The sequence below is a fragment of the Hemicordylus capensis genome, chromosome 5 (assembly GCF_027244095.1).
Source record: "Hemicordylus capensis ecotype Gifberg chromosome 5, rHemCap1.1.pri, whole genome shotgun sequence".
NCBI lineage: Eukaryota > Metazoa > Chordata > Lepidosauria > Squamata > Cordylidae > Hemicordylus > Hemicordylus capensis.
Window position 1 is genome coordinate 189331070 of NC_069661.1, and position 26579 is coordinate 189357648.

General features: G+C 41.7%; 1 protein-coding gene and 1 long non-coding RNA gene across 3 annotated transcripts in view; one reads left to right on the forward strand and one right to left on the reverse strand.

Annotated features, from left to right (window-relative positions):
• The window catches only part of LOC128328263 (uncharacterized), a 31060-nt gene extending 25810 nt beyond the window's left edge, over window positions 1–5250 (forward strand). Inside the window, exon 4 of the long non-coding RNA XR_008309103.1 lies at window positions 5118–5250. This is a non-coding gene — a long non-coding RNA (uncharacterized LOC128328263). The remainder of the gene's footprint in view (window positions 1–5117) is intronic.
• PTPRR (protein tyrosine phosphatase receptor type R) overlaps window positions 1–26579 on the reverse strand; it is a 198781-nt gene that overhangs the window by 2004 nt on the left and 170198 nt on the right. The window contains exons 7-13 of one of the 2 annotated variants that reach the window (XM_053258074.1): window positions 24482–24668; window positions 22118–22202; window positions 18799–18878; window positions 18190–18327; window positions 6111–6221; window positions 5148–5305; window positions 3315–3428 (exon numbers count right to left, since the gene is read on the reverse strand). In XM_053258074.1, coding sequence (XP_053114049.1) covers window positions 3315–3428; window positions 5148–5305; window positions 6111–6221; window positions 18190–18327; window positions 18799–18878; window positions 22118–22202; window positions 24482–24668 — 873 coding nt within the window. The remainder of the gene's footprint in view (window positions 1–3314; window positions 3429–5147; window positions 5306–6110; window positions 6222–18189; window positions 18328–18798; window positions 18879–22117; window positions 22203–24481; window positions 24669–26579) is intronic. The other variant, XM_053258076.1, reaches the window with a different exon arrangement.

The following is a 26579-nucleotide window of genomic DNA, read 5'->3' on the forward strand; positions in this document are numbered from 1 at the left end:
GTGTGACCCCACCTCACCCCATCCTGGGGGAAAAGAGAGCAACAATCTGTGGGAGTGCTTGGATTCCCTGTAAGCACTCACCTTATACTTGTCCAAAAGCTCTTTTCATTGCACGTTTTGCTGATGTCTGAATCCCACTGTTCGTGGTGTGCACAATCACATCACTTTTCATCTGTGGTCAAAACCAGTTTGCAGGTTTTTGAATTGTTTGAAAAACCAGGAAAACTTGCTTGACTAGTGGGAGTATGCGGGTATACATCTTGGGAAATGATGCTTCTCTCAAACGACTTCCAGTTCTTTTGAAAACGATTGTCCCACTGGTCAGCTAGCACTGGATTTTTCTCTCACCATGCAAAAATATTTCTAACTCTGAGTTCACATCGTTATTTTATATGACCACAAACATATGATGGGCATCACAATGCTTCTCAGGCCTGATTCCAGCAATCAATTTGCATGTAAAACGTACCATTTTCTATATGATAATTCAGTTCTTATATGATAACTTCTTTGTGTGGAGATGTTATATACGTGCTATCTTGCATTACTATTTCTCATCCTGTTGCCATCATATCCTAGATTTCTTAGCAAGGTATGAGCTAGGAAAGCATGGCCCATGATCACATCTATACTAATGATAGCTGCAGTTTGTCAGTTTTGTAATCTAAAGACTAGACTACTGTAATATTCCATACTTTGAGGAATCTGCTGGCTCAAAATATGTTCTTGGGAGCACATGATTACTCCTCTGTTCCAGTATCTGCAATGACTTCCCATGCCTTTCAGGTATAAGCCAGAGTTTTGGCCCACAAGCTCTGAACTGCATGGGTTCAATATTTCCTATGTTCTCCTCACAAGGAACACACTTTGGAATATACCATCTCTACTTTGGATCTCCACTGCATGGGCGCATACAGACATTCATTATGTCCCGCAACAGTGGAACTCTGTCCCCTTGGAGACTTGCCAATGCAGAAGCCTGTGTGTCTTTTGGTCCTGTTGCAGAGTTCTTATATTTCTGCTAGTATTAAGCCACTCTGATTTTAATGATTAATTTATATGTAGTCATTGTAAGCATATTCATGCTTCCATGATGCTCAAAACAGGATGGGAGAGAAACTCAGTTTTTAAAAACCTAGCTTGTAGACAGGGGATCCGCTGCATTTCAAGCACAACTGCATATTTCCTGCTCTGAAAATCTCAAGTCACATGGTCAGATGTTCTTCGTTCTTCAGAGTGCACACAGCCCTTCAACAATTGCCTGATTAAGTCTGAACTGAGCAACGTGCTTCTTAAACCATACACAAAAATGAGAATCCGGCTCCCAGTGCAAATGCATTTTAATTATTATACTAGATATGTGACCTCTATTGTGACCTTGGAGCACATGTACAAAGGGCAGGTTTTCCTGTCCTTTTTCTAACGCCTACCAGGCTTCCTGTCTCACCAGCTGACACAGAAGAAATTCTGCAGCAGTGACTCATTTCAGCATTGGCAGCATAACTCTGCTTAAATTGACCATAAAAGAAGAGTGTCTGGACCAGGCATCAAATGGCTAATGTGCTAAAAGGCACAGTGCAAATGTATATTATGGAGCTTTTGCACGACTATGAAATGAAGACCCATATTGAAAGAGAAATGGCTGAACAATCAGTGAGATGTATTGATTTTGTTTTAAAAGACCTATATCCCATGTTTTGCCAAGTACAAGGGCAAAGTTCAACACATGAATCACAATTCACAATAAAAATGACAATAATACTGTGCTGTGTTGAAGTTGTGTTGAGTGCAGTAATAGCCGGTTTCTTTAGGAAATTAACCTGAAACACTATTTGCTATTATATATAATGGTGGGGATGCAGGCATTTGGTATGGCTACAAGAATCTCTGCATGATGAGAAACATTCCCACCATTGCCTATAGTGATTCATTTAGCATATTTATATACTGTCCCAAACTCACATCTCTAGGTGGTGTACAACAACCCATAAAACAACAGATCTTAAAACAAAAATTAGAACATTAAAACTATTTGAAACCATAACAAATTCTAGAAATCTAATCAAAATGCATGAAGGATGTAGCAGGTGAGCAGAGTATTCACAGCAAGGGTGTCTCCAGGGAGGCAAGCGCCCCTTCACCTGCCCCAATTCCATTTCAGAAATCTAATGTGTGGGCACATCTCGCCTGCCCATGAATGCACTTTGCCCCTTCTGTGCTCCGTCCTCAATTTCTTTTTCTGGTGCCGCCACTGATTCACACGTACAAAATGTGTGATTAGTTTTCTTTCTCCCCAAAGGATGGAAAGCTCAGAGGTCGCAGATGAATGGCAGAGACTTTTGTATGTGTGAATGACTTATGAACATCATTCAGCAAAGGCTTCTTAAGTAGGACACCCAAAAGAGCTGCATTCAGCTGATATGCTTGCTAGCCTATTGTATAAACGTCGATGGTCCAATCCATGGTTTGAGCTGAAGCTCTTGACATTTATTGGGCATCTTTTGTCATCTGAGGCCACATTCTTGCTTTAAGTAAAAGATCGAGTGAAGCAAAGACGAGGTTTGATGCACAAGAGCTCAGAGAATGCCCGGAATGACTTACACAGAAAGTCCCTAACCACGGAGGGAAGACTAAGGGAAAAGGGGAATTCCCATTTTTATTTTGAACTATTGAAGGCAGTAGCAGAGGCAGGCTGGGCTTGCATCAGTCAGCACTGTGCAAGATTGCAGTTTGTTTGTTTAACGTATTTCTATACTGCCCAAAATTTGAGTCTCTGGGCGGTTTACAGTTAAAACCTAAAGTTGCTGACTGGCTGGCCACCCTCACTAACACCAGCAGCCTGGACCTAGCAAGTAGCCAGTCAGCCACCATGCATTTGCACAGCGCTGACTGCAGCATTCCATTTCCACTGTCACCTCCCAATGATTGCTATTAAAAGCTGGAATTTCCCTCTTCCCTGCTTGGTTATCCTACAGCAGTTCCTGTTAGCAAACTGCTTTACCAGCTTCCCACTGCTAGGAGGGGAAGCATTGAATGGGGGCAAACAGCAGTTTTAGGGATGATTTGCCATCAGGAAAATGTTGCAGGGGTAAAGGGTTAAACCCCCTCCCCCCAATGACGTGGTCCCAATCTAGAATGGGGCCCTGTGGCTTCATGGCTGAATTGTTCAATTTTCTTGTTTCTCAGAGTTCATTTTAGTTTTTTGTATGTCAGAAGTCAGAATATTTATCAGGGAAGCTAGGATAGAGGTTCATGGGTTTTGAGAAATATGAACTGGCGATTACAGATGGCTTTTGAACTCTACATCATCTCACCTGTCCAAACGTAGTTGGCAGACAATGCTTAATGCGTCAACAACTCCTTCTTCCTTCAGATGACGACACCCAATGGCAGTGGCAATAAAACATCCAGTTCTTCCTATTCCAGCACTGAGAGCAAAAATTAACCAAAGCTGAAGAGAGCTAAAATGACTAGCATAAATGGTTGATATACTGGTCTTAGTTCATTCCACAAAGTTCAAATTCATTTTTCCAAATGACTTAAGGCAGTGCTTCTCGAACTTGGGTCCCAGATGTTGTTGGACTACAACTTCCATCAAATACAAAGCCCTATCAAACTTTGGTCATTGGGACTGGGGTTGATAGGAGTTGTAGTGCGCTGACTTAAGGGATGATGAGGCCTTTTCCTCTTCATACAAACTTCTAAATGTTTGAAGTCACAATAAAATACTAAGGAAGATGAGAGCATCATTTATAAATTACTAGTAGGTGAAGCTGATCACAAATTAAATGTATGTAATAGATGTTTTAATTAAAGTGTTTGTAAAAGGGAAGTATAAGAACAGTTTGAAATTTGTAGGATTTCTAACTCAAACATTATTAACTTTTTTAATATTGACTATATACAGTATGGCAATTTGGAATCAGAGGACGTTTGAATCTGAGAAAGATCTGCTTTTCTTGGGTATGATGTTGTTCTGGAATTATTGATCTGATTATTGATTCTGTTGAGAACAATAACAGTTTTTTATTCAGAATTTCTTCTTAAAAATAAAAAATAAATTATTTAAACTTTTCTCCAAGCATATTCTGGTGCAAAAAGTAGTGTATTGAGCTAATGCAAGTGCAAGGATTGTTCATGCAAAATTTGGTATCTGTAGCCACCTAATGGTGCAGTGGGGGAAATAACTTGACTAGCAAGCCAGAGGTTGCTAGTTCAATTCACTGCTGGTATGTTTCCCAGATTATGGGAAACACTTATATCGGGCAGCAACGATATAGGAAGATGCTGAAAGGCATCATCTCATACTGTGCAGGAGGAGGCAATGGTAAACTCCTCCTGTATTCTACCAAAGACAACCACAGGGCTCTGTGGGCACCAGGAGTTGACACTGACTTGACAGCACACTTTCCTTAGGTAGGTAGTATGATATTCAGAATTTCTTTTTTAAAACTACCAAAAATTATATTCTAACCAAGCATATTCCAGTTTTAAAAAGTAGCGTGTTCAGCTAATTTAAGTGGCAGAATTGTTCAAGCAAAATTTGGTTTCTCTAGGTAATCAGGAAGTATGTTATTCAGAATTTCTTCAAAAAACTATGAAAAAAATAATTTAAATTTTCTAGCATATTCTGGTTGAAAGGATAGTGTACTCAGCTAATTTCAGAGGCAGGACTGTGTATACAAAATTTGTTGTCTGTAGGTCATTGGGAAATATGACTTTATTTTGCAGAAACAAATTCTTCAAAATATATAATAGATGAACAGTGAAACTGTTATATTAACAGATTTAATATAAATTATTAACAATGACATCCATTCACTCAGCACTGATTCAGAAATAACAGAAAAGGAAACCCCCAAGGTGCACTAGAAGTGTTTATTATTATTAAGTATCGTGGATACCCTTCTTTAGGGGCACAAAAATATATATATAAAACAACCTTTATTTTAAAAGATTGCTTTGCTTTATCAGGGGCCCTGAAGATTGTGTCCATTCAAAATGCACTGAGCTCAATCATCACAAACGTTTCTAAGACAGCTTGCAAGTTTTCTCTCCTGTTGCTTCATATTTTATTGTAGCATACCCTACAGAAATTCTACTTTATTTATTTTCAGAAGAAACAACATTAAAATCAAGCAAATTACCTGCAATGCACAATTACAGGCCCTCTACCAGTGGATGCCATCCTGTTCTCTTCAACGTCCAGCATGAGTTGTAGAAGAGGCTGAGCACTGTCTGGAGTTTTGTGGTCAGGCCAGGATGTGTACCAATAATGTTTGACATTTCTTGACTGGCTTCCTTGCTGAAAAGGATAAATGCATACTGAAGTGTTTATGCTCACTAGAAATGAATACGAATATGATGAATATTTTTATCTACCACTTTTCAACAACAGTCTCCAAAGCAGTTTACATAGATATAAATAAATAAATTAAACAGAAAGACACAAACACATAGTCGAGAGTGTTTTTTCCTAAAGAAATGGCTCCAGATTGAAGTATGCACTTCTGTGGTGATAAAATCTGCCAGTCTGGAATCTTAAGGTGTGATCGAGAGCCCTGTGTGTGCACATTGGGTTGCATTCTAATTTACCTCTCCAGGAGCTTCTCCAAATGGCAACTGAACATAGCTTTGCTACACTTAAGCTGCGACGGAGGGGGAGTTCATATGAAGGGACCATTTACAGTGACATCAGGGTGGTGACTGAAATGCCATTCATACAATCAATGGCATTATTCAGCTTTGCCCACTTCATTGAACGGGATGTGCAGACACAATTTAGTGATACCTATATCCAGACATATACTGGTGCTATCAGGGTCAGTAATGCCCATGCTACAAGGCTGGAGTGCCAGTAGTCTTGTATGCTTGATGATTAAGTGCTTTTCTGCTCCCTGATTACATCTTCTACTCATTATTTAAATTAAGATTTATATTATGTCCCTGAAATCTGTTGGCTTCATCCTCTAGTGTCAATGAGTTCCATAAGCTGGTTTTGTGTGTGTGTGTGTGTGTGTGTGTCTGTCTGTCTGTCTGTCTGTCTGTGTACCCTTAGCCTATTGCTTCCAGCTGGCACTGATTACTCAGATGATCAGTTCTCCAATTACCTTTAATGTAAGGTTGCGGACAGTATAATTCTCATATTCTTGCACACTGTTAACAAGGACTTCCACTTTTCCATAGATCCCTCTCTTTTCTGGCCAATAGAGCACACATTTCTAGGGGGGAAATGAGAAAAAATCAAAGATTTCTTAATTAAAAAGGTATGTTTCACATATAATCTTGTTTGACAAATGTAAGTGAACAAAATTAAGAAGGAATTCATTAGAAGAACTCCCCAGTTAGTAATGTATTGGAGTTGGGGATGATGGGAATTGTAGCTGAAACACAACTAGTTTGCTCCCCCGCAGACTAATCTTCCCCCACTAGTTCCTCTACTAGATGTTCAGCTTGACCACTAGCCCACAAAGCTTCAGGGTCATCTCCTTTATGCCTGAACTTGGTTATCACTCCTCCCACATCCTCACCACCAAGTGCATCTTGGCTTGAAGTGCATTATGATGGATATTCAAAACCACAGAAACCATGTTTGCAATAGATATGATCCAATAACAATCATTTTAAAGCCTTCTGTTGAAACTGGATTTGCATAGGAATAGTGGGCCAAATAAAGGCAAAGGGCAGAATCCATACAAACTGTCAGCACTGACAAAGTCATGACACAGTGTCAGCACTGGGTCATGGGCAACCACTGAAGGATATGCCGGTGCATGAAGTCGGGACTAGGAGGACCCAGCAGAGAACCAGCAGTGAGGCAACAGACCAGGAACTGGAATCAGGAAGCAAGCCAGGAGTCAACCACAAAACTAAGGGTCAAAGCTGAACAGACATATAAGAAGCAAGAATAAAAAGATGAGCCAAGGGAGGAAGCCAAGGGGGGTGAAGCCAAGTAGGCAGAGGCGTAACTAGGGAAAATGGCGCCCGGGGCAAGCATTGAAATGGCGCCACCCCCGTGCCCCCCGCCCCCCCCAACATACTACATTATACTTAGGTTTTTCCTCACAAGCGCCCGCCCCCGCCGCCAAGCCAGGCCACTGACTGGCCGCCAGGTGCCAGCAAAGCAATGGGGGGGGCGCGGGCGGCACAGAAGGGACCACTCGTGGGGGAGGGGGCGCCGACGCGCTCCCTTGACTGCTGCAGCGCTGCTGCACTGAGCAGGAAACATTTGTATTAACAAAAAATTTTAAAAAATTAAAAAAATTTTTTTTGTCATGGCGGCGCCCCCCACATGACCAGAAAAGATGGCGCCCGGGGCACGTGCCCCCCTGCCCCCCTATAGTTACGCCTCTGCAAGTAGGGACCAGTATCAAGAAGATCTTGAAATTGAGGCAGAGCCTGACCCTAGGCAGAAAGCCTTTATATCCTTCCTGACCTGGGAGGATCCAATGCGCAGGCTGGTTGGACAGGGTCAGTCCAGGGCCTGAGAGCTCATGCTTGGCAGGGCTGCTGTAGTTCAGCTGACTACCACACGGAGCAATATAATAACAGCCCTGCTGGATCAGGCCCATGGCCTATCTAGTCCAGCATCCTGATCTTCATGATCCCCAGTCTTAAACACAGGACATTCCTGGCTACAAACACTATTGAGGAGCCAGTGTGGTGTAGTGGTTAGAGTGCTGGACTAGGACCGGAGAGACCCGAGTTCAAATCCCCATTCAGCCATAATACTTGCTGGGTGACTCTGGGCCTGTCACTTCTTTCTCAGCCTAACCTACTTCACAGGGTTGTTGTGGGGAGAAACTTAAGTATGTAGTATACCACTCTGGGCTCCTTGGAGGAAGAGCAGGATATAAAATGTAAATAATAATAATAATAATAATATTGAAAGAACTGAGAGATGACTAACTTAAGTGGTAAAGATTTCAATGGGATTTTAGTGCTCACTTACTTAATTTGGAACCTGCAGAGTCAGATCCTAAAGTGTTATACTGCTTATACTATCAAAAGCTGCATTGGAGGCTATTATAAAATAGGACAATTTTCTGGCTGAGGTATTAAACAAGGCTGTAGTGTTCTTTGTGCAAAATGCCCCCTCTGTGGTCTCAGTATCCCATAGCATCCCATTCTATAAACCTTCCTGAACAAAACCTTCCTGGGACTTTTACACACAGCATGCTTTACCACAGGTTTACTGGGAGGATTTACTGCGAACCCGAAGTTGTCCCCAAAAAATGACACAGTGGATTTTTTTTTACCCTGGATATAAACCAGGCTACACTCTAATGCACAGTGAAAAACCCAAATTGTGTGTGAACTGCTCCCCAATAACTCGCAGGGACTTTGGGGTAAATCTGGCTGATATGTGGATTTGTACACCGCCTAGAGATTTACATATCAGGAGGTATAAAAATATGAAATAAATAAATAATGAATGTGAACGCACCCCCTCCGTTCCGAAGGAGATGTGAGTTAAAGGCTTTAAAAGCCCCATGTGAAAAACTTACTATTCAGCAAAAAGTGACAGCAGTATTAACAACAGGGTTCCCGTCTTTGAAGCTATTTATAGAGATTGTATTTCCTCCTATATTTCTATTTATTTTATTTATTTAAAATATTTTTACTGCGCCCCTCCAGTACACTAGTGCTTGGGGCAGCTCATAACATCGGTAGTATTTTCCCAATATGAAAGCATTAAGACCTGCAGGGTTGCTTTCAATAGTTACCTAGAGACGAAGGTCAATTCCTGAAGAATGCAGGCCAGTCCTGGAAGGGTGGCAACCCTATCTAACAAATGTCTGGTGGCATGAACTTTTGTAGGCCAAAGCCTACATCAAAATTGGCTTTAAATAGATACTAGAAATGTGAAGGCCTACATTTATTTATTTAGTTACAGTGGTCCCTCGACTTACGAAGCACTCGACATCCGAAGATTTCGACATACGAACGACAAAAAATACCGGAAGTCGTTGCCGGTTTAGATGCAGCTTCCTCGACCTACGAATTTTTAGATGCGGTTTCCTCGACTTACGAGTGTTTCCGGACCTCCGTGGATGCGCTTTTCGACTTACGAAAATTCCGACCTACGAACGTGCGTTCGGATCGGATTATCTTCGTAAGTCGAGGGACCACTTTATTTAGATTTTTATATCCTGCTTTTCTTTGGAGGAGCCTAGAGCGGTGTACATGGTTATGTTTATCCTCACAAGTTAACAACCCTTTGAGGTAGGTTAGGCTGAGAGATAGGCAATAGTTTCATTGCTGAAGGTGTTTCATTGCTGAATGGGGATTTGAACTTGGATTTCTCTTATTCTAGTCCAACACTCTAACCACTAAAGCACACTGTGGTGTGCTTACACTCTTTTGTATGGTTAGATTGTATTGTTTTATGGTCTTCTTCTGCCACAGCCTTTCAATTTCAATTTGTAGATCTTTGTATTTTGTGATTTTTTCTATTTCTTTTTCTTCTGTTCTGCTATCCCCTGGTATTGCTATGTCGATTATTTTAACTTGTTTTTCTTTCTTCTCGACTACAGTTATACTGTATCTGGTGTATTGTGTGGCAGATGTTTGTCTGTTTGTAGTCAGAAGTCCCATAATATTTTTGCATCGTTTTCTTCAACTTTTTCAATTTTATGATCCCACCAATTTTTGGCTACAGGTAGCTTGTATTTTTTGCAGATGTTCCAGTGTATCATCCCTGCTACCTTGTCATGCCTTTGTTTGTAGTCAGTCTGTGCAATCTTTTTACAACAGCTGATTAGGTGGTCCACAGTTTCATCTGCTTCTTTACAAAGGTGGCACTTGCTGTTTGTGGTTGACTTTTCTTCTTTTGCTCTTACTGCATTTGTTCTTAGTGCCTGTTCTTGTGCAGCCAGTATTAAACCCTCTCTTTCTTTCTTCAAGTTGCCATTCTTAAGCCATTGCCAGGTCTTGGTGATGTCTGATTTTCCTGTTATATTGTGCAAGTATTGACCATGCAGTGGCTTATTTTAGCATTTTTCTGCTTGGTTCTTGACTTGTTCTTTCTTGTAGGCCTGTTTTGTTTCATTGGTGTTCAATAGTTTCACCTGGGTCCAGTCTATTATTCCTGCAGTGTATCTGATAACAGGTATAGCCCAGGTATTTATGGCATGTATGGTGTTTCCGCCATTGAGTTTGGACTTGAGGATTTTTCTAACTCTCCTGATCTCACTTCCAATTTTTCTTTTAACTCCAGTCTGTGCGATGTTATCAGCCTGGAGAATGCCCAAGTATTTGTAATGTTCTTTGTCTTCCAAGTTCTTGATCTTGCTTCCATTGGGCAGTTCTATTCCTTCTGTTTTTCTTATTTTTCCTCTGTTCATTATTAACGCAGCACACTTGTCTAGTCCAAACTCCATTGCTATATCGCTACTGAATATACGGACAGTGTTTAGCAGTGATTCAATTTCTGACTGGGACTTTCTATACAACTTCAGATCGTCCATGTACAGCAGATGGCTGATTTGACTTGATGTTTTAGATGTTTGGTATCCGAGGCCTGTTTTGTTTAGTATTTGTGAAAGTGGGGTCATGGCGATTACAAACAACAGAGGGGATAGTGAGTCCCCTTGGAAAATACCTCTTCTAATGCTAACCTGTCCAAGTGTCTCGCCATTGATTGCTAACTGTGTACTCCACATGCTCATTGCTTTTTAAATAAATATCTGAATGTTTTTGCTGACACCAGTTGTTTCTAAACATTTTAGTATCCATGTGTGAGGCAATGAATCGAAGGCTTTCTTGTATTTGATCCATGCAACACTTAGATTTGTTTTTCTTCTCTTGCAGTTTTCTAAAATCATTTTGTCAATCAGTAGCTGGTCTTTTGTGCCTCTGGTGTTCGGGCAATTTCCATTCTGTTCAACTGGAAGCTGTTTGTTAGTTAATAAGTGTTGCATGACTTCATCTGCTATTATTCCAGTTAATAATTTGAACATGGTTGGCAGGCAGGTTATCGGTCTATAATTACTTGGAACTGCACCTTTTGCTGGGTCTTTCATGATGAGATGAGTTTTCCCAGTTGTTTACACAGTCAGACAGGTGTTATTATTATTTTTATTCTTGTTTACACAGTCAGACAGGTGTTATTGACTGGTTTGTTTTATCCAGACATCGAGTCCTTCCCAAGGACCTGGGATGGCTGAATTCTATTGTCAATTGTTATAGATATCGTCGCAGAATATAGGCTGTTCCCAGTAAAGCTGCTTTTTGTAATTGGCTGATGGTGATTTCTCTGACCCCTATGGTGTTGAGGTGCTCTTCAAGGTCTTTTGGAACTGCACCCAGGGCACCAATTACCACTGGGATTATTTTGGTCTTTTTCTGCCACAGCCTTTCAATTTCAATTTGTAGATCTTTGTATTTTGTGATTTTTTTCTATTTCTTTTTCTTCTATTCTGCTATCCCCTGGTATTGCTATGTCGATTATTTTGACTTGTTTTTCTTTCTTCTCGACTACAGTTATATCTGGTGTATTGTGTGGCAGATGTTTGTCTGTTTGTAGTCGGAAGTCCCATAATATTTCTACATCTTCATTTTCTTCAACTTTTTCAATTTTATGGTCCCACCTATTATTATTATTATTAATTTTAAACAGTCAGACAGGTGTTATTGACTGGTTTGTTTTATCCAGACATCAAGTCCTTCCCAAGGACCTGGGATGGCGGAATTATATTGTCAATTGTTATAGATATCATCGCAGAATATAGGCTGTTCCCAGTAATTGGCTGATGGTGATTTCTGTGGCCCCTATGGTGTTGAGGTGCTCTTCAAGGTCTATTATTATTATTTTACACAGTCAGACAGGTGTTATTGACTGGTTTGTTTTATCCAGACATCGAGTCCTTCCCAAGGACCTGGGATGCCAGAATTTTATTGTCAATGTTGTTGCTGTTGTTATAGATATCGTCGCAGAATATAGGCTGTTCCCAGTAAAGCTGCTTTTTGTAATTGGCTGATGGTGATTTCTCTGACCCCTATGGTGTTGAGGTGCTCTTCAAGGTCTTTTGGAACTGCACCCAGGGCACCAATTACCACTGGGATTATTCTGGTCTTTTTCTGCCATAGCCTTTCAATTTCAATTTGTAGATCTTTGTATTTGGTGATTTTTTCTATTTCTTTTCCTTCTATTCTGCTATCCCCTGGTATTGCTATGTCGATTATTTTAACTTGTTTTTCTTTCTTCTCGACTACAGTGATATCTGGTGTATTGTGTGGCAGATGTTTGTCTGTTTGTAGTTGGAAGTCCCATAATATTTTTACATCTTCATTTTCTTCAACTTTTTCGATTTCATGGTCCCACCAATTTTGGGCTACAGGTAGCTTGTATTTTTTGCAGATGTTCCAGTCCCTGTTACTTTGTCATGCCCTTGTTTGTAGTCAATCTGTGTGATCTTTTTACAACAGCTGATTAGGTGGTCCACTGTTTCATCTGCTTCTTTACAAAGGTGGCACTTGCTGTTTGTTGTTGATTTTTCAACTTTTGCTCTTATTGCATTTGTTCTTAGTGCCTGTTCTTGTGCCATTATTATTATTATTATTATTAGCATTGACATGCCAGACCATTGGTATGCACAACCTTTCCTCCATCAAGCAGTGCTGAAGTTGTAGGGGGAAAGGTAGGAGATCCTGGCTTCTCTCAATTTTACCCAAACTAACCTCCATAAACAGTAGCCAAAGGGGCAACATGAAAGGGCCCCCTCTCACCCCCCTGTAATTCAAGCATTAATTATCCCCTCTTAACACTGAAACATAAGCTAACACTTATGATAATTATGACAATGATGATAATACTATTAGATTGAGCTGGGACCCACTTACAGTATAGCTGCTTGCTCTAAATCAGCTGCAGTAAAGTCTTGGAATTCTGTGTTTCTGCTCTTGGTTATATGGATTTAGCAACACCACTCAAAATTCTTAGCCCTTTCCCATCACATTTTCATCCACAAAGCCATTATTTTACAAATAAAAGCAACACCTGTTCTTTCTCTGGAAACAGTAATATTTGATACAAGTTGATATTCAGATGACCCACGGAAAGTAAGTATGCAGGGAACCGGAAGTTCTCAGCAAGCACACATGAACATAAGAACAGCCCTGCTGGATCAGGCTCAAGGCTGATTTAGTCCAGCATCCTGTTTCACAGTGGCCCACCAGATGCCTCCGAGAAGCCCACAGCAGGGGATGAAGGCTTGCCCCCCTCCGGCTGTTGCTCCTGTGCAACTGGTATTTAGTGAGCCAGAAGTTGTGCACATTTTGTGTTGTGCAAACTTACCAAAGCTGGGAGGAGAATGTTGGGTTCCCTCTGTTAACCCAACATTCGTAACTAACATTTGAAGTTGGTTTGACAGTGTCAGGTGGTGGAGTGGACTTGACATTCTCCACCCAACACTGGCAGGTTGGAAAGGAACAAAACAATACATGTGGACTCCCAGCTTGTGCTGGAAGTGCACACTCACCTACACTCAGCCTACTTTCTGCAGGCTGTCTGACCTGCCCATAGTAAAAACACTGAGCTTCCAAATTGCTGGGCTTCCAGTAACCAATATGAAGACAGAATAATTCATCTATCATCTCACTTGTTCATAATACTTTTGTCAGAGTTTCTTGCCAGAACGTTAGAAGCTCATGTCAACCCAGACTTTCTCATATAGCCTTGGAAATACTTGTCTGCTTTTATTAGGAGGAAATTGCCACTGTCAGTCTACAACAATGCTGATACATACTGTTGTGGCGAGCTTGAGCAATTCAGGTAAACACAGGGCTTCCTGATATGCTGGAAACCACTGGGTGTTTCTTTCAAGTCATTCTTTTCAAGCAGTGTTAGAAGTGTTTAAAAACCCAGCATTTCCTTTGGGAAAATATTTGTTCTTCAGGCTGTTTTACAGAGGGGTAGGTTTTCAAAAGTATTTTAATCAGGTCAGATGAGGAACTGTTTATAATAGTTTACATCCCTTTAGAAAACAACATTCTGGATTCAATTCAAATACGTTTTGTATGTGATAAAAATAATGGGGATAGATCCTCACTCCAATCAGAGGCCCATGCATGCTCCAATGCATAGGACTGAGCTCTTACTTGTCTGGGCCATCCCCTGAAATGAATGAAGCACACCTTGCAGCCAAGGAAGTTTCTTTAATACGCCAGAAGTTCCACATTCAAAATAGCTCATGTGATGTAATGCAAAGGTGGGGGGCCTGTGAGATCTATTTTGGTTCTTACTAGAATCCACCAACAAGAGCTAGGTGCAAAATAGCGGCTCACAAGCAACGAGAGTGACAGTTCAAATTTCAGAACAGGTGGTTTCCGAGCCAGTTCGTAACTTGGGGTTCTCCCGGACTCAACGCCATCCCTAGAGGCCCAGGTGGCAGTATCCAGAAGTGCCTTTTGTCAGCTTCAGTTGATATGCCACCTGTGAACTACTGCAATGAGCTCAGAAAAGTCTGTTCAGAAGCTTCAGTTGGTCCTGAATGTTGCCACAAGAAAGCTTGAGGGTGAAAGTATTACACCTATTCTGCAATGGCTTCACTAGTTGACAGTTTGCTTCTGGGCTAGATTCAAAGTGCAGGTAACATTTAAAACCCTACACAGCTCAGAACCAGGGTGTCAGCTGAAATGCATTCTTCCACATAAATGTGCTAGGGCCTTCAGCTCAGGAATTTGTCTTCAGCACCAGAACCTGCACTCCCTAGCTTTCCACCAAAAATCTATTCCTGGTGTTTTGTCAGACATTTATTCATTTCAGCAGCTTAGTTATCAGGGGAGGGGGCCTTTTTGTTGTTAAAAAAACTGGGAATCAGAAATATATCTTGCTGATATGTTGCAAAATGACCCATACATCTACAAAGAGATCCTGGTCTACCTTTGCCTCATGTAATAATAGACAGAGTATTGGACTGTAGAGAACTAATCCAAATCTCTGTTCAGTCATGCAGCTCACTGGTTAACCTTGGACCAATCACTGTCTCTCAGGCTAACCTACCATACAGGGTTCTTGTAGGGTTAAATTGGGGGAACCATATAACTTCATGGAGGAGAGGTCTATCAACGGCTACTAGTCGGAGGGCTATAGGCCACCTCCAGCCTCAAAGGCAGGATGCCTCTGAGTACCAGTTGCAGGGGAGTAACAGCAGGAGAGGGGGCATGCACTCAACTTCTGCTGTAGGCTTTCAGTGGCATCTGGTGGGCCACTGTGTGAAACAGGATGCTGGACTAGATGGGCCTTGGGCCTGATCCAGCAGGGCTGTTCTTATGTTCTTACATGCCACTCTGAGCTCTCTGGAGAAAAGACAGGTAAAGGTTGCTTATTTATCATTTTCTAGCCTATAATACCAGAAAGAAGCTAAATTTTCATTGTGTGATTCACATTGACAATATTTCTGATGCTGGAATGACCAGAGTTGAAGGGTTATTTTGTTTCTTTTATGTTTAATCGGGTATTTCATAACATTTAGAATGTTATACAGAATTAGTCACCAGTGGAGGGGAACAGATTTTGCTTTTGTGTTTTTGGTAACTAATATTATTTTCATGGGATCCAATTCCTGCCACGAAATAGCACCTGTGAGGTGATAGTTATACATTGATCAGAGAGCTCTATAGTATGTTAATGTTTCTGAGAAGTGGAGTTGCGGCGCTTCGGGAGGGATAGGGTTGGGATGGGAACAGAGACCTGTTAGAATGATCTTTTCCAGGGCCTAAAGTTTCTTTCAGGAGCCTTGCTTGGAGGTCAAGGAATACACTAAGCAAAACAAACCTAGACATCACCAAAAAACAAACAAACAAACAAACAATGGCAAAAGCTCCAAGGGAAGACAAAAACACCTGTGAAGGCACTAGTTGGTCCATCCTGTGGGAAAATTCCTTCACATATTTTTTTTAATTCTCTAAATGAAAAGCCGGATACAAATATAGTAAGTGAGTAAATACAGTAAGAAAGGAAGGAACTAAATGCATTCATGTAGTGATTTGTTTGATCCTTATAGTAAAAAAACCTCTCTACAAAAAGCTTAATTACATGTTCAGTTATTATTATTATAACTCTGATTGCATTAAATAGTAAACCACGATTGGCAAGGTCCACACACTCCTGCAGAATGGGTCGTGAGAACCCTGAATTTACAGGCAATCCCAGTTAAATTCTGATGACAGCCAGATCTATTTCTCCATATTGACCTCATCAGGAAATGGCAAAACTTCCCTAAATGCCTACCTGGAGGCGGTAATGGGCTGGATGAGGGATAATAAACTGAGGTTGAATCCAAATAAGACAGAGGTACTGACTGTGGGTGGTTGGGACCTGGAAGATGGTTTGGATCTGCCTGTTCTGGATTGGTTAGCACTCCCCGTGAAAGATCAGGTATGTAGCTGAATCAGGTACGTAGCAGAATCCAAAACTCTCTCTGGTTTGTCAGGCTGAGGCAGTGGCCAGGTACACCTTTTATCAGCTTTGACAGATGTCAGCTACACCCATATCTGGAGGAAAATGACCTTAAAACAGTGATACATATGCTGGTAACCTCCAAGCTTGACTACTGTAATGCACTGCACTCTACATGCGGCTGCCTTTGTACATAGTCTGGAAACTACAATTGGTACAGAATGCGGCAGCCAGACTAGTTTCTGGTACAACCTGAAGGGACCATATGACACTGATTTTAAAAGAACTGAACTGGCTACCAATATGTTTCCAAGTGAAATACAAAGTTCTGGTTATTGCCTATAAAGCCCTCAATTGATTGGGCCCATTGTACTTAAGAGAGCGACTTCTTTGTCATGAACTCTGATCATCTGGAGAAGCCTGGTTACAGTTGCCACTGGCTTGTCTGATGGCGACTCGGGTCTTGACCTTCTGGCCCGGGGCGTTTGGAATATGCTCCCTGTCAAAATAAGAACATCCCCATCTCTGATTGCTTTTTGGAAGATCCTCAAGACACACTTGTTTTCTCAGGCTTTTAACTGAAATGAATTAAACTATTAAATGGTTTAATTGTTTTTATTCCATGAAATTGTTTTTACTTTTTATTCTGTGAAATTGTTTTAATTGTTTTACTCTGTTCTATATTGGTTGTGTTTAAAATTGTGTACACCACCTAGAGATAAACTTATCAGGCAGTATGTAAATATAATAAATAAACAAATAAACATTGGCTGCTTTCAGGGAGAGTGTCAGATTGTGGCAGTAAGTTCAGTGGACCTCTCCAGGGAGCTGAAATCTATGTGCAGGAGAGCATCTTGCCAGTCACTGAATGCAATGTTCCATGGGATTTGGAAGTGGTCTTGTGAGAAGGGCAGGCTTTCTTGCAAGACTGTTGGGGTGCATGGGGCTAGTGGAGATCAAATAAGTGCTTAGGAGTAGAGAGAAGGGCCCAGTCCAGAGAAGAGCTGGACTGAAGGAACATGGACTGGAAGGTGGAAGATCTGGGAGCCTTTGAACAGTTCTGGAGACACTCAAGAAGGAGAGGCCAGGCCAAGGCAGACAAGGAGGAGGAGGAGGAGGAGGAGGAGGAGGAAGAGAACTGTCACCAATTGTCATCAAAATTGTCATCAATTTTAGTCCATTATGTGCATTAGTCGACTGAACACTAAGCTCTGCATTCTTTTGCATATGGGAAATACTTTGTTTTTAAAGGATGTCTATATGTGAGCAAACATAGTCTTAGAGCAAACACAGAAGAGGCATTGCCTGTTCTTTCTCACATAGGAAGGGGTGTATCTTTTAATATGATGTTGGCGTCTGCAATTTTTAGAAGTAATGCATTTTAAAAAACAGTCTAACTGAATCCAGTGTACCTTTTAAGTCAATTGAAATGTTTTAATCAATTCATCAAATTGACTAAAATTATCAGCTAACTGGACCGCCATCTCTTGGGGATGCTCTAGCTTTGGCATTCCTGCACTGAGTAGGGGGTTGGCCTACGAAGCTGCCTCCAACTCTATGATTCTATGACTAAGAATTGGAACCATAATACTAAATAGCTAATCAATAACCAGTTTCCACCTCTATCAGAGTGTGAACAAAACCATCAGGTGAATGTTCCTCCCATAAATGCTTTGTGCCGGTGTTTCATGTTTTTGTTTGGGTTTGGATCATCTGACAGCAGCAAGTCAGCTTGCTTCCACATTCAAAAGGAGAGTGTCATGGTTTGGTAAGCCAAGAAGTCCTACCTCATTTTTCTCCTTGAGCTTTGTGATCATAACAATGACAGGACTGTCTTCTTGCCACACCATCAGCCAGAAATCATTCACTGTGTTAATCATAGGGCCCTGGGTTGCAATAAAAGCCTTCTCCTGGCCACCATAACCCTGATTGAGAAACAGCCACAAGAACAGCAACCATTAAAAGTTATTCTTTTCATGGAACCTAGACTAAGACTCAGGAACCTAGATTTGAAAACAGATTAAAAACAATTCTAAAATAGATTAAACCATTCTAAGATAGATTTTAAAAACTCAAACACGGAAGGTTTACATGGCCCATTGTACTAAAGTGTTGTTCCGCTACAGAATAATGTGTTTATGAAATGACTGATCACTTTTAAGAGAGATGACTTCATCGGTTCTTCATTGCTTAATGTTTTATTTGCAGAGGGAAATGACAGAAAGGAAACAGTACCATCTGATATAAGGGGCTGTTGATAGAACACAATAAAAGGAATGGTGTTCAGAAAAGGAAATGGGGTGTAGCAGCTCAATAGAATTAAATGCTTCTGACTGTTCAGTAAGAAAATGAAATATAAGGTGGCAAGTTCTCACAATGCTCCTCAGTTTACTTACCCTAATGTAGTTAGCATTTATGTAGGTGCTCAAAACATCCCCTGCATTCTTTGGTTTTAAGCACACCCTGCTTACAGGATCTGGAAAAAAGAAGACAGGTGGAAATCATATCCATTTGTCTTTGAAAATGATATATCTATTTGTCTTTGAGAACCACAGACACCTGTTGAAGGTAAAAAAAGCCTCCTAAAATGATATGGCTTTTTGGTTGCTTAATTGACACTGGGCATAAGAAGAGCCCTAATGGATCAGGTCCAAGGTCTATCTAGTCCAGCTTCCTGTTTCACACAGTGGCCCAGCAGATGCCTCTGAGAAGCTCACAGGCAAAACTGAGCTAGTTTTCTCCTGTTGTTGCTCCTGTTGTTGCTCCCCTGCAATTGGTATATAGAGGCATCTTGCCTCTGAGGCAGAAGGTGGCCTATAGCTATCTAGCAGACATTGATAGACCTGTTCTCCATGAATATGTCTAAGCCTCTTTAAAGCTATCCAATGTACTGGCCATCACCACATCCCATGGCAGAGAAAATCATAGATTAATTATGCACTGTGTGGAAAAGGTACTTCCTTTTGCTGGTCCTAAGTTTCCTGGCAATCCGTTTCATGGGATGACCCCTAGTTCTAGTGTTGTGAGAGAGGGAGAAAATTCTATCTCTGTCCACTTTCTCTACTCCATGAATAATTTTATACACCTCTGTCATGTCTCCCCATAAATGCCCCAATGCTATAGCCTTGCCTCATAAGGAAGGTGCTCCAGGCCACTGATCACCTTGGTTGCCTTCTTCTGCACCTTTTCCAGTTCTACAATGTCCTTTTTAAAATACAGTGGCCAGAACTGTACACAGTACTCCAAATGTAGTTACATGATGGATTTGTATAAGGGCATTATAATATTAGCATTTTTATTTTCAACCCCCTTCCTGATGATCCCAAGCATGGAATTTGCCTTTTTCACAGCTACCGCACATTGAGTCGACACTTTCAATGAATTGTCCCCCACAATCACAGCATCTTATTGTTGCAGTAGTGTGGTAGTACAAGCAGTGTTTTAGAGACCTACAGATATGACATTCAAATGTACTCTTCAGACATTCCAGAGAAGGATGAGAGACTCATGCTTCTTGTATCTCCTGCTTTGGGATTTTGTCCAGAGTGGTTGTGCATATGCGAGTTTGTGTGCATGTAGACAGCGGAGATATAAACATTCTCCCAATGCAAGGACAAATTATGCATTCCATCCACACACCTCACTTTGCAAGTATAAAGAGAGTATGTGCAAATCATTGCCTCTTTTTCCGGGAAAGTATGAAGCACCTCTGACTCCAGTAGGGGGAGAAGAACAAACTAGCTCTACTATATGCAAGAAAAATAATCCCTCAAGAATCCCCACAATTGCTGGATGAGGCTGCTCTGGATCACTCTTTCTCGCTCTGATGAGTCTAAAATACTCCAGGATATGGTGTACAGGGACATCAGCGACTCTATCTCCTCCATCTGGTACCCTAGAAGTGCCCTTAAGTAAGATCACTGTTTGCATTTCAGAGAATAGGGCCCTTTTAAGGCAGAAGAGCATCTTCGGATTTTTGGTTTTACTGTTCAATATTTTAGTACAAGCCTTAAGAAGCAAGCCTCCCATGACTGAAAGACTCCACAATCAAAAGGCACCTCTGGATGCAACACTATTTCTTTCAGAGCCTCTCTCTATGAGAGCTACAGAGATCTGTGTTGCACCCACCATGTTTGCTGATCGAGGAAAGCCAACTGACAGAGGAAAGGGGAGATCCTAGTTCATACTGTGCAAGTGTCACATCTGCACTGACATCTCTAGAAGCATGCAGAGGTACTAACCACTAATGCTAATACATGCACTTTGATGTGGATGACATATGTGGCTGTGCAAGCCACTGGAGCCCTCTGCACAAGTGAAGCACTTGCTGGAATGAATTGGGCTTTGCCTATTCATTGCTTAGCCACCCTCCTCACTTGGCCCTCAGTGGGGTGGTGGGGAGCTTCAGAATATACACATCCTCGTAAACAGATCTTGGCAGCTGCAGAAGCAGACTCTTAAAGAAACAGGCCCCATCTTTGGGTCAGAAAATTGCACCCTGAAATATGATAGTATCTCTCACTACAGATCTGTGACTGAATCCTTAGCCTTATTATCTCTGAAAGAGAGTTTTATTTTAAGAAGAGAACTAGCACAATTCAGATAATGTTAAGAACCTAACACCACTGAAAATAATTGAACTATGGCAAACAGATAGGTAAACTAACTCTAAGTGAAGTTAGAATCGATTTTATGAGGATTTCTTTTATCCTCACAACAATTCTTATTACAATAGCAGGTAATATGAATAGTACTTCATATATTTCTATTAATGGGCAGATCTAAAGGAAGACTATATTTGTAGGCAGATCTAAAGGAAGTAATACACACATAGGCACTTTACCCAAAATCAAATCTAATTTTGGCCCTCAATGATTTCAGTCCTACAGCCAGAGGCCTTAATTTCTACTCCAAATGGCGCATATACCAAATAAACCCGGGTCTTTTTTAAAACAATAATTGATCCAACAACAAAATAAAACAGTAACTGATCCAATGGTTTATGTCCCAGGTTTTTTAGAATCAACCAGTGCAAAATGGAAGGACTGAAGCCAACGGGAAATTAATATCGCTTTACTTCTACACCCTGAAATGGTGAAAAAAGTGCCAAGAGCCATTTTGGAAGGGCGGTATATAAATCAAATCAATCAATCAATCAATAAGATGAAACAACACAATTTTTCTTAAGCAATACCACTCCAGGTATAGCTTTAGTCGGGGAAAGGAGTAAGCCCACTTTGCACATCCCACAGACCTTCCTTGCACACCTGCTTCATTAGTCAAGATGTCAGTCAGTGCAGTGCACCCAACAAATTTAAAAAACCAATCGGATCATCAAAAAATAAAAATTCCATCACTGAAAGACTAAGAGCCATGATATGCTACTCTTAGGCAGCAGCCAGCAAGACCCCACAAAGGAAGGTAGATCGTAATTCAGCAGTACTGAAACTAGGTGGTTAATTTATGAAAATGAACTGGCAAAACTCTCAGCAATGAACAGGGTGGAGTTGGCAGACTACAGCCATTTTTCAAAAGACAATCCATCATTTCAGACATCACTTGTCAGACACTGCAGGTGCCCTAGTTCAAAAGGCACACCCAGTGCTGGGCATGGAAAAGCTGACATAAGCTGTGGACTGATAATAGGAAAAGGGAAGGCTGCACTACTGGGTATTAGAGTTCACTGAAAAAAAGGATCAGTTTGAATGGACTTACTTGGCAGAATGGTCTTATAACGATTTTTAGTTCCATGGCTGGGGATGTTAATTTCTTTAGGATCCACAAAATTCATGGGAATTTCCTGTTTAAACAAACAAACAAAACCCACAGGCATTAGCATTTTAAAGAGAGAAACTAACTATTCCTTACACTCAAATGTGTCAATTTTTTAGCTTTAAGATTTTAATTTGGAATTTTAAAAGCTAATTTTGATTGTGGTTTTAGCTTGGATTTTTAACTTGCTTAATTTGATTAATTTTATTAGTCTGCTTTTATATTGTAACTGTTTTATAAATCTTGTTAGCTGCCCTGAGTAGTACTGTACTGTAGGGGCAGGGTATAAATATTACAAACAAAACAAAACAAACAAACAAATTTGTTTGTTTGTTTGTTTGTTTATTCATTCATTCATTCATTCATTCATTTAAAAATCAAAAGCAGACCTGGAAGGCTGTGATTTTAAGTCGAGAAGCTGTGAAATATACCATTATTTCTCTTTCAGAACCTAACATGTGGGCTAAAGCTCGCCTCTTGAAAAGCACTGTCCTTCTTCTGCAAAAAGTTGTTGCTGCAATACAGATCCAAGAAGGATGTTTTGTGATAGGCCACCGTTGGACATCATGGGAAACCTGAGGCAAACCCACCTCAGGTTGGCCATCCATGAGGTCTGAATTATCAAAACAGTGGTTCTCGAACCCAATCGTGGCTTTGATTCTTCCCCCAAACCTCCAGATGAACCCTCGGTTTGTACTAAAATACACTTACCAATCAAATCAATCAATCAATCAATCAATCAGTGGGTCCGGAGACTCCAATGTGGTTGGGCAACTCACTCAAACCCGAGTTAAGGGAGAAAGCTCCTCCCACCCCTTAAATTCTATTGGTTGGTGTGGCTTTCCTTCCAGGATTGGAGGAAGCCCACATAGCCAGATCTGCCCCCTTAACAGTCTCCCAGATTGCAGATCCTAATAATCTGGGAGCATGCAAACTACACGTGGGGGACTGGGAGGCAAACTACAGGTCCATTGGACCTGCAGTTAAAGGTATATCCAAAGGCAGCCATAGCTTTTCTGAGCCTCTGTTGTGCCCTGGGAGGATTTAAGAGGGGATTTCCCCTATTAAAATATGACCTCAGCATCCTCCCCCTTCCTTTGGGGCTCAGAGAGGATGTTGGGTTGTGTGAAAATCTGCCCAGTTAAAGTTCCCTTTGGATGACTTGGCTTATGGTCAGAGTTCTGTCTGATCACCATCTCTGGATTTAAGAAGGAATTTTCTCCCAAGTCAGATTGGCAAGAAACTTTTGCCTTCAACTCTAGCATATGCCTTGGTTCATTTACATAAGTTGTTTCAAGCTGTTTTCTCAGCAAGCGTGTTTCTAGAGCTCACTTGCTTTCAGCTTGTGGCATCTTGTGTCTAGATTTCTAGGCAGATCTATTGTGAGCTGATGGTCCGGCAGTCCTGCTTCACAGCAGGCAGCTGTGTCCAGTGGTGTTTGGGACTGTTCCAGTTTCAAGACTCTGAGGTGCTTCACACAACCTGTGTGACTGCCAGATGGGGTTTGGAGGAGGGAGCAGGCTTAGACTGCTCTCCCCATACACGAGAAGCCGCTCGTTCCTGGGTGGCCACCCAGATGAGCAGCTGCTGCAGTTGGGTGCCCCCATGCCCAGCCACAGCTCCGTTGGGGAGCTCCGGGGGTTGGGGAAGGGTAGCACTGCCACACGGTGCCCCGACCCCCTGAACTGAGGAAGGCACCGCGTGAGTGTGTGGTGACTTCCTGGGGTCCCCCTCCCTCTTCACTCCTCCCCTCCCCCCACCCCGAGTACACTCCCCCACCCCAAAGCACTCACTCCGTTAACCTCGTTTAGGGGTGGGGTTTTTTAGGTGGGCTAGCTGCCGTTCCGACAATTACTGAAATTACAGTGATCATCAGAATAGCTTCCCTATGTGATGTTCTGCCAGGAGTATTTGCACTGGCAGCCCTAGGAAAAAAAATTGAGGGGGGTACAGAAGGGGCAAAGTGCATTTTTGGGTGGGCACCTGTGTCCTACATGTTAGATTTCTGAAACACAGGGGGTGGGGGGGAACTACTTCTCTGAAGGGGAACTCCCCCACCTCGCCACCCAGAGCCACCCTTGATTTAAACACATGCAGCAGTCCTGCTGCTGGGATTGTACCACTTCCGAATGCAAATCACATATTTGAATACTGCTGCATATTAAGAAGTCTCTATGTGTGGAAAGCTAGCATGTCATATTAACATTTTTTACATTTTTAAGCTAGGCAATTTAGAGCCCCATGACAAAAAGGTAGAGCAGGTCAAACATACATCCGTAGATTTTTGTTTTTTTTTAGTAAACTTACCATGAATTCTGTTTGAAGCAAATGAGAACTTGCAACTGTGTCTTGTAACTGCTGCTTTGTCAAGACCCGGCTTGCTGACTGCAGATACTCCATGGCTACTTTTTCTCTCGGCGTAGGCACAGCTACGAAAGGTTCAACACTTCCCAAGCTGCTCATGTCTAAGGTGAGGGAGACATTAGATCCTCTCCTGTATGAGAAAACAAATCAAACACACTTCTATGAAGCTGCTTTCTACTGAGTCAGACTATTGGTCCATGTAATACAGCACTGTTTCCTTTGACTGGCAACAGCTCTCCAGGGTTTCAGGAAGAAACGTTTGTGATGACCTGCTCCTTGTTCCTTTTTAGGGATGTTCATGGACCAAAAATCATGGTTCGGCTCAAATTTGAATCAAATTCAAGCTGGGCCTTGTGCTGCTGAAATGACAGAACCGTTTGACCGATCCGGTTTGGCAGCTAATACTTGTAAAGGGGAATCTGGTGATGATTCCCCTTCCAAGTACAGGAGTGGGGAACCCTGGCTCCAGTGAAAAGGTAGCACAGGATGGCAGTGAGAGATGTAGTAGATGTTAGAGGTTGTTGATTTTTACCCACAATAGGTAAAACAGCAGAGCACTAAGGAATGAGCACACACTCCAGTTACAGAGTAGGTAGCAGAGGATGGTTTGGATATTGCAGCTGTTTAAAGAAAACACATGGAGATCCTTGTATGACTAAACACTAAATATTTATTGGTTAAATACACTTACTGTAGATAGGAAAGACCTATCTCTAATCTAAAGGACTACATAGTGGATAGGTAAGGAGAGAGAGAGAGATGTTTCCATCTGCTCTCTAGGAGGAAAGGAAGGATTGTGACTCAGCACAGGAAGTGCTGCAGAGTCAGTTCAGGGGTCATAGAGTAGGGACAGATGGGGAGACCCTGACTCACTGTCTCTACTCCCAATGCCCCTAGTGGTCATTAGGACAGTTGGTGCAAAAGGTCGATGCACTGGAAGTTCATCTCCAACAGTAGAAGGGTCTGCCGACGAACCCCCCACCCCACCCCAGTGGAGCCCATAGCTAAAGTGCATGCGCTAGTCTTCCCTTTACCAGGCCACTCACTCAGTGTGAGTTTGGTTCTGGCCTCTGAAATGCATGGATGCTATTTGCGTGGCATCGATGTATCCCAAAGGGCATCTCAAAATGGCATCCTTGCATCCCTATGTGAAGCAATGACAGTTCAGGAATGCTGCCGAGTGAATGTGTCCTCCCTCCCCAGCCGAAGGAGCAGAACAATGGCTGTGAACGAGAAATACCTGAAAGAGTGGGAGGTGCAGGTTGTACATGAACATTTCCCACACATCCCAACGTGGCAGCTTTCATCATGAAAATTGAGCCTCATTAAAAATTCAGTGCAGAACAAGGGTATATGAAAGGCAGAACAATTATTATTTTGAATATGGGTGGCTTCACACGACATGTGGCCAGGACAGCTGCTGTGAATCACAGCTTCCTAATAAGTGTGAGCTGCAAGGAGCTCATTTTTGTGGCAGCCCTATTGGGCATGTACCATCTGAAACCGCCCTATGTACATACTGTTTTTCAATCCAATGATCCTAGCTAAACCAGTGATCATGTACATCCATGTAACTTAGTCAGGATCCATCTATCTATCTATCTATCTATCTATCTATCTATCCATCCATCTATCTATCTATCTATCTATCTATCTATCTATCTATCTATCTATCTATCTATCTATCTATCCATAACAAGATAGGAGAATAAAACAAGGGCAGTAAAAAAAACCAACCCCCCCCAAAAAAAACCCCAACAAAAAAACCAACAACAACAAAAAAACACCCCAAAAACTACAACACTGCCAGCCACTTCTTCAGCATCATGGCAACACCAGCATTATCTGCCACCCCTGCCCATTTTTGCTCTTTGCACAGACTATATTGTACCAGAGGTGGAGTTACACTAGTATAACCTTGTTCTAGTCTAAAGAGGTACAGTGGTACAGGAGATTCACACCAAATCCTATTTACTTATTTAGACCCTGAAAGGCTAGTTTGCCTTTAAAGATGTGTCTTTAGTTTCTGCTCACTTCTTTT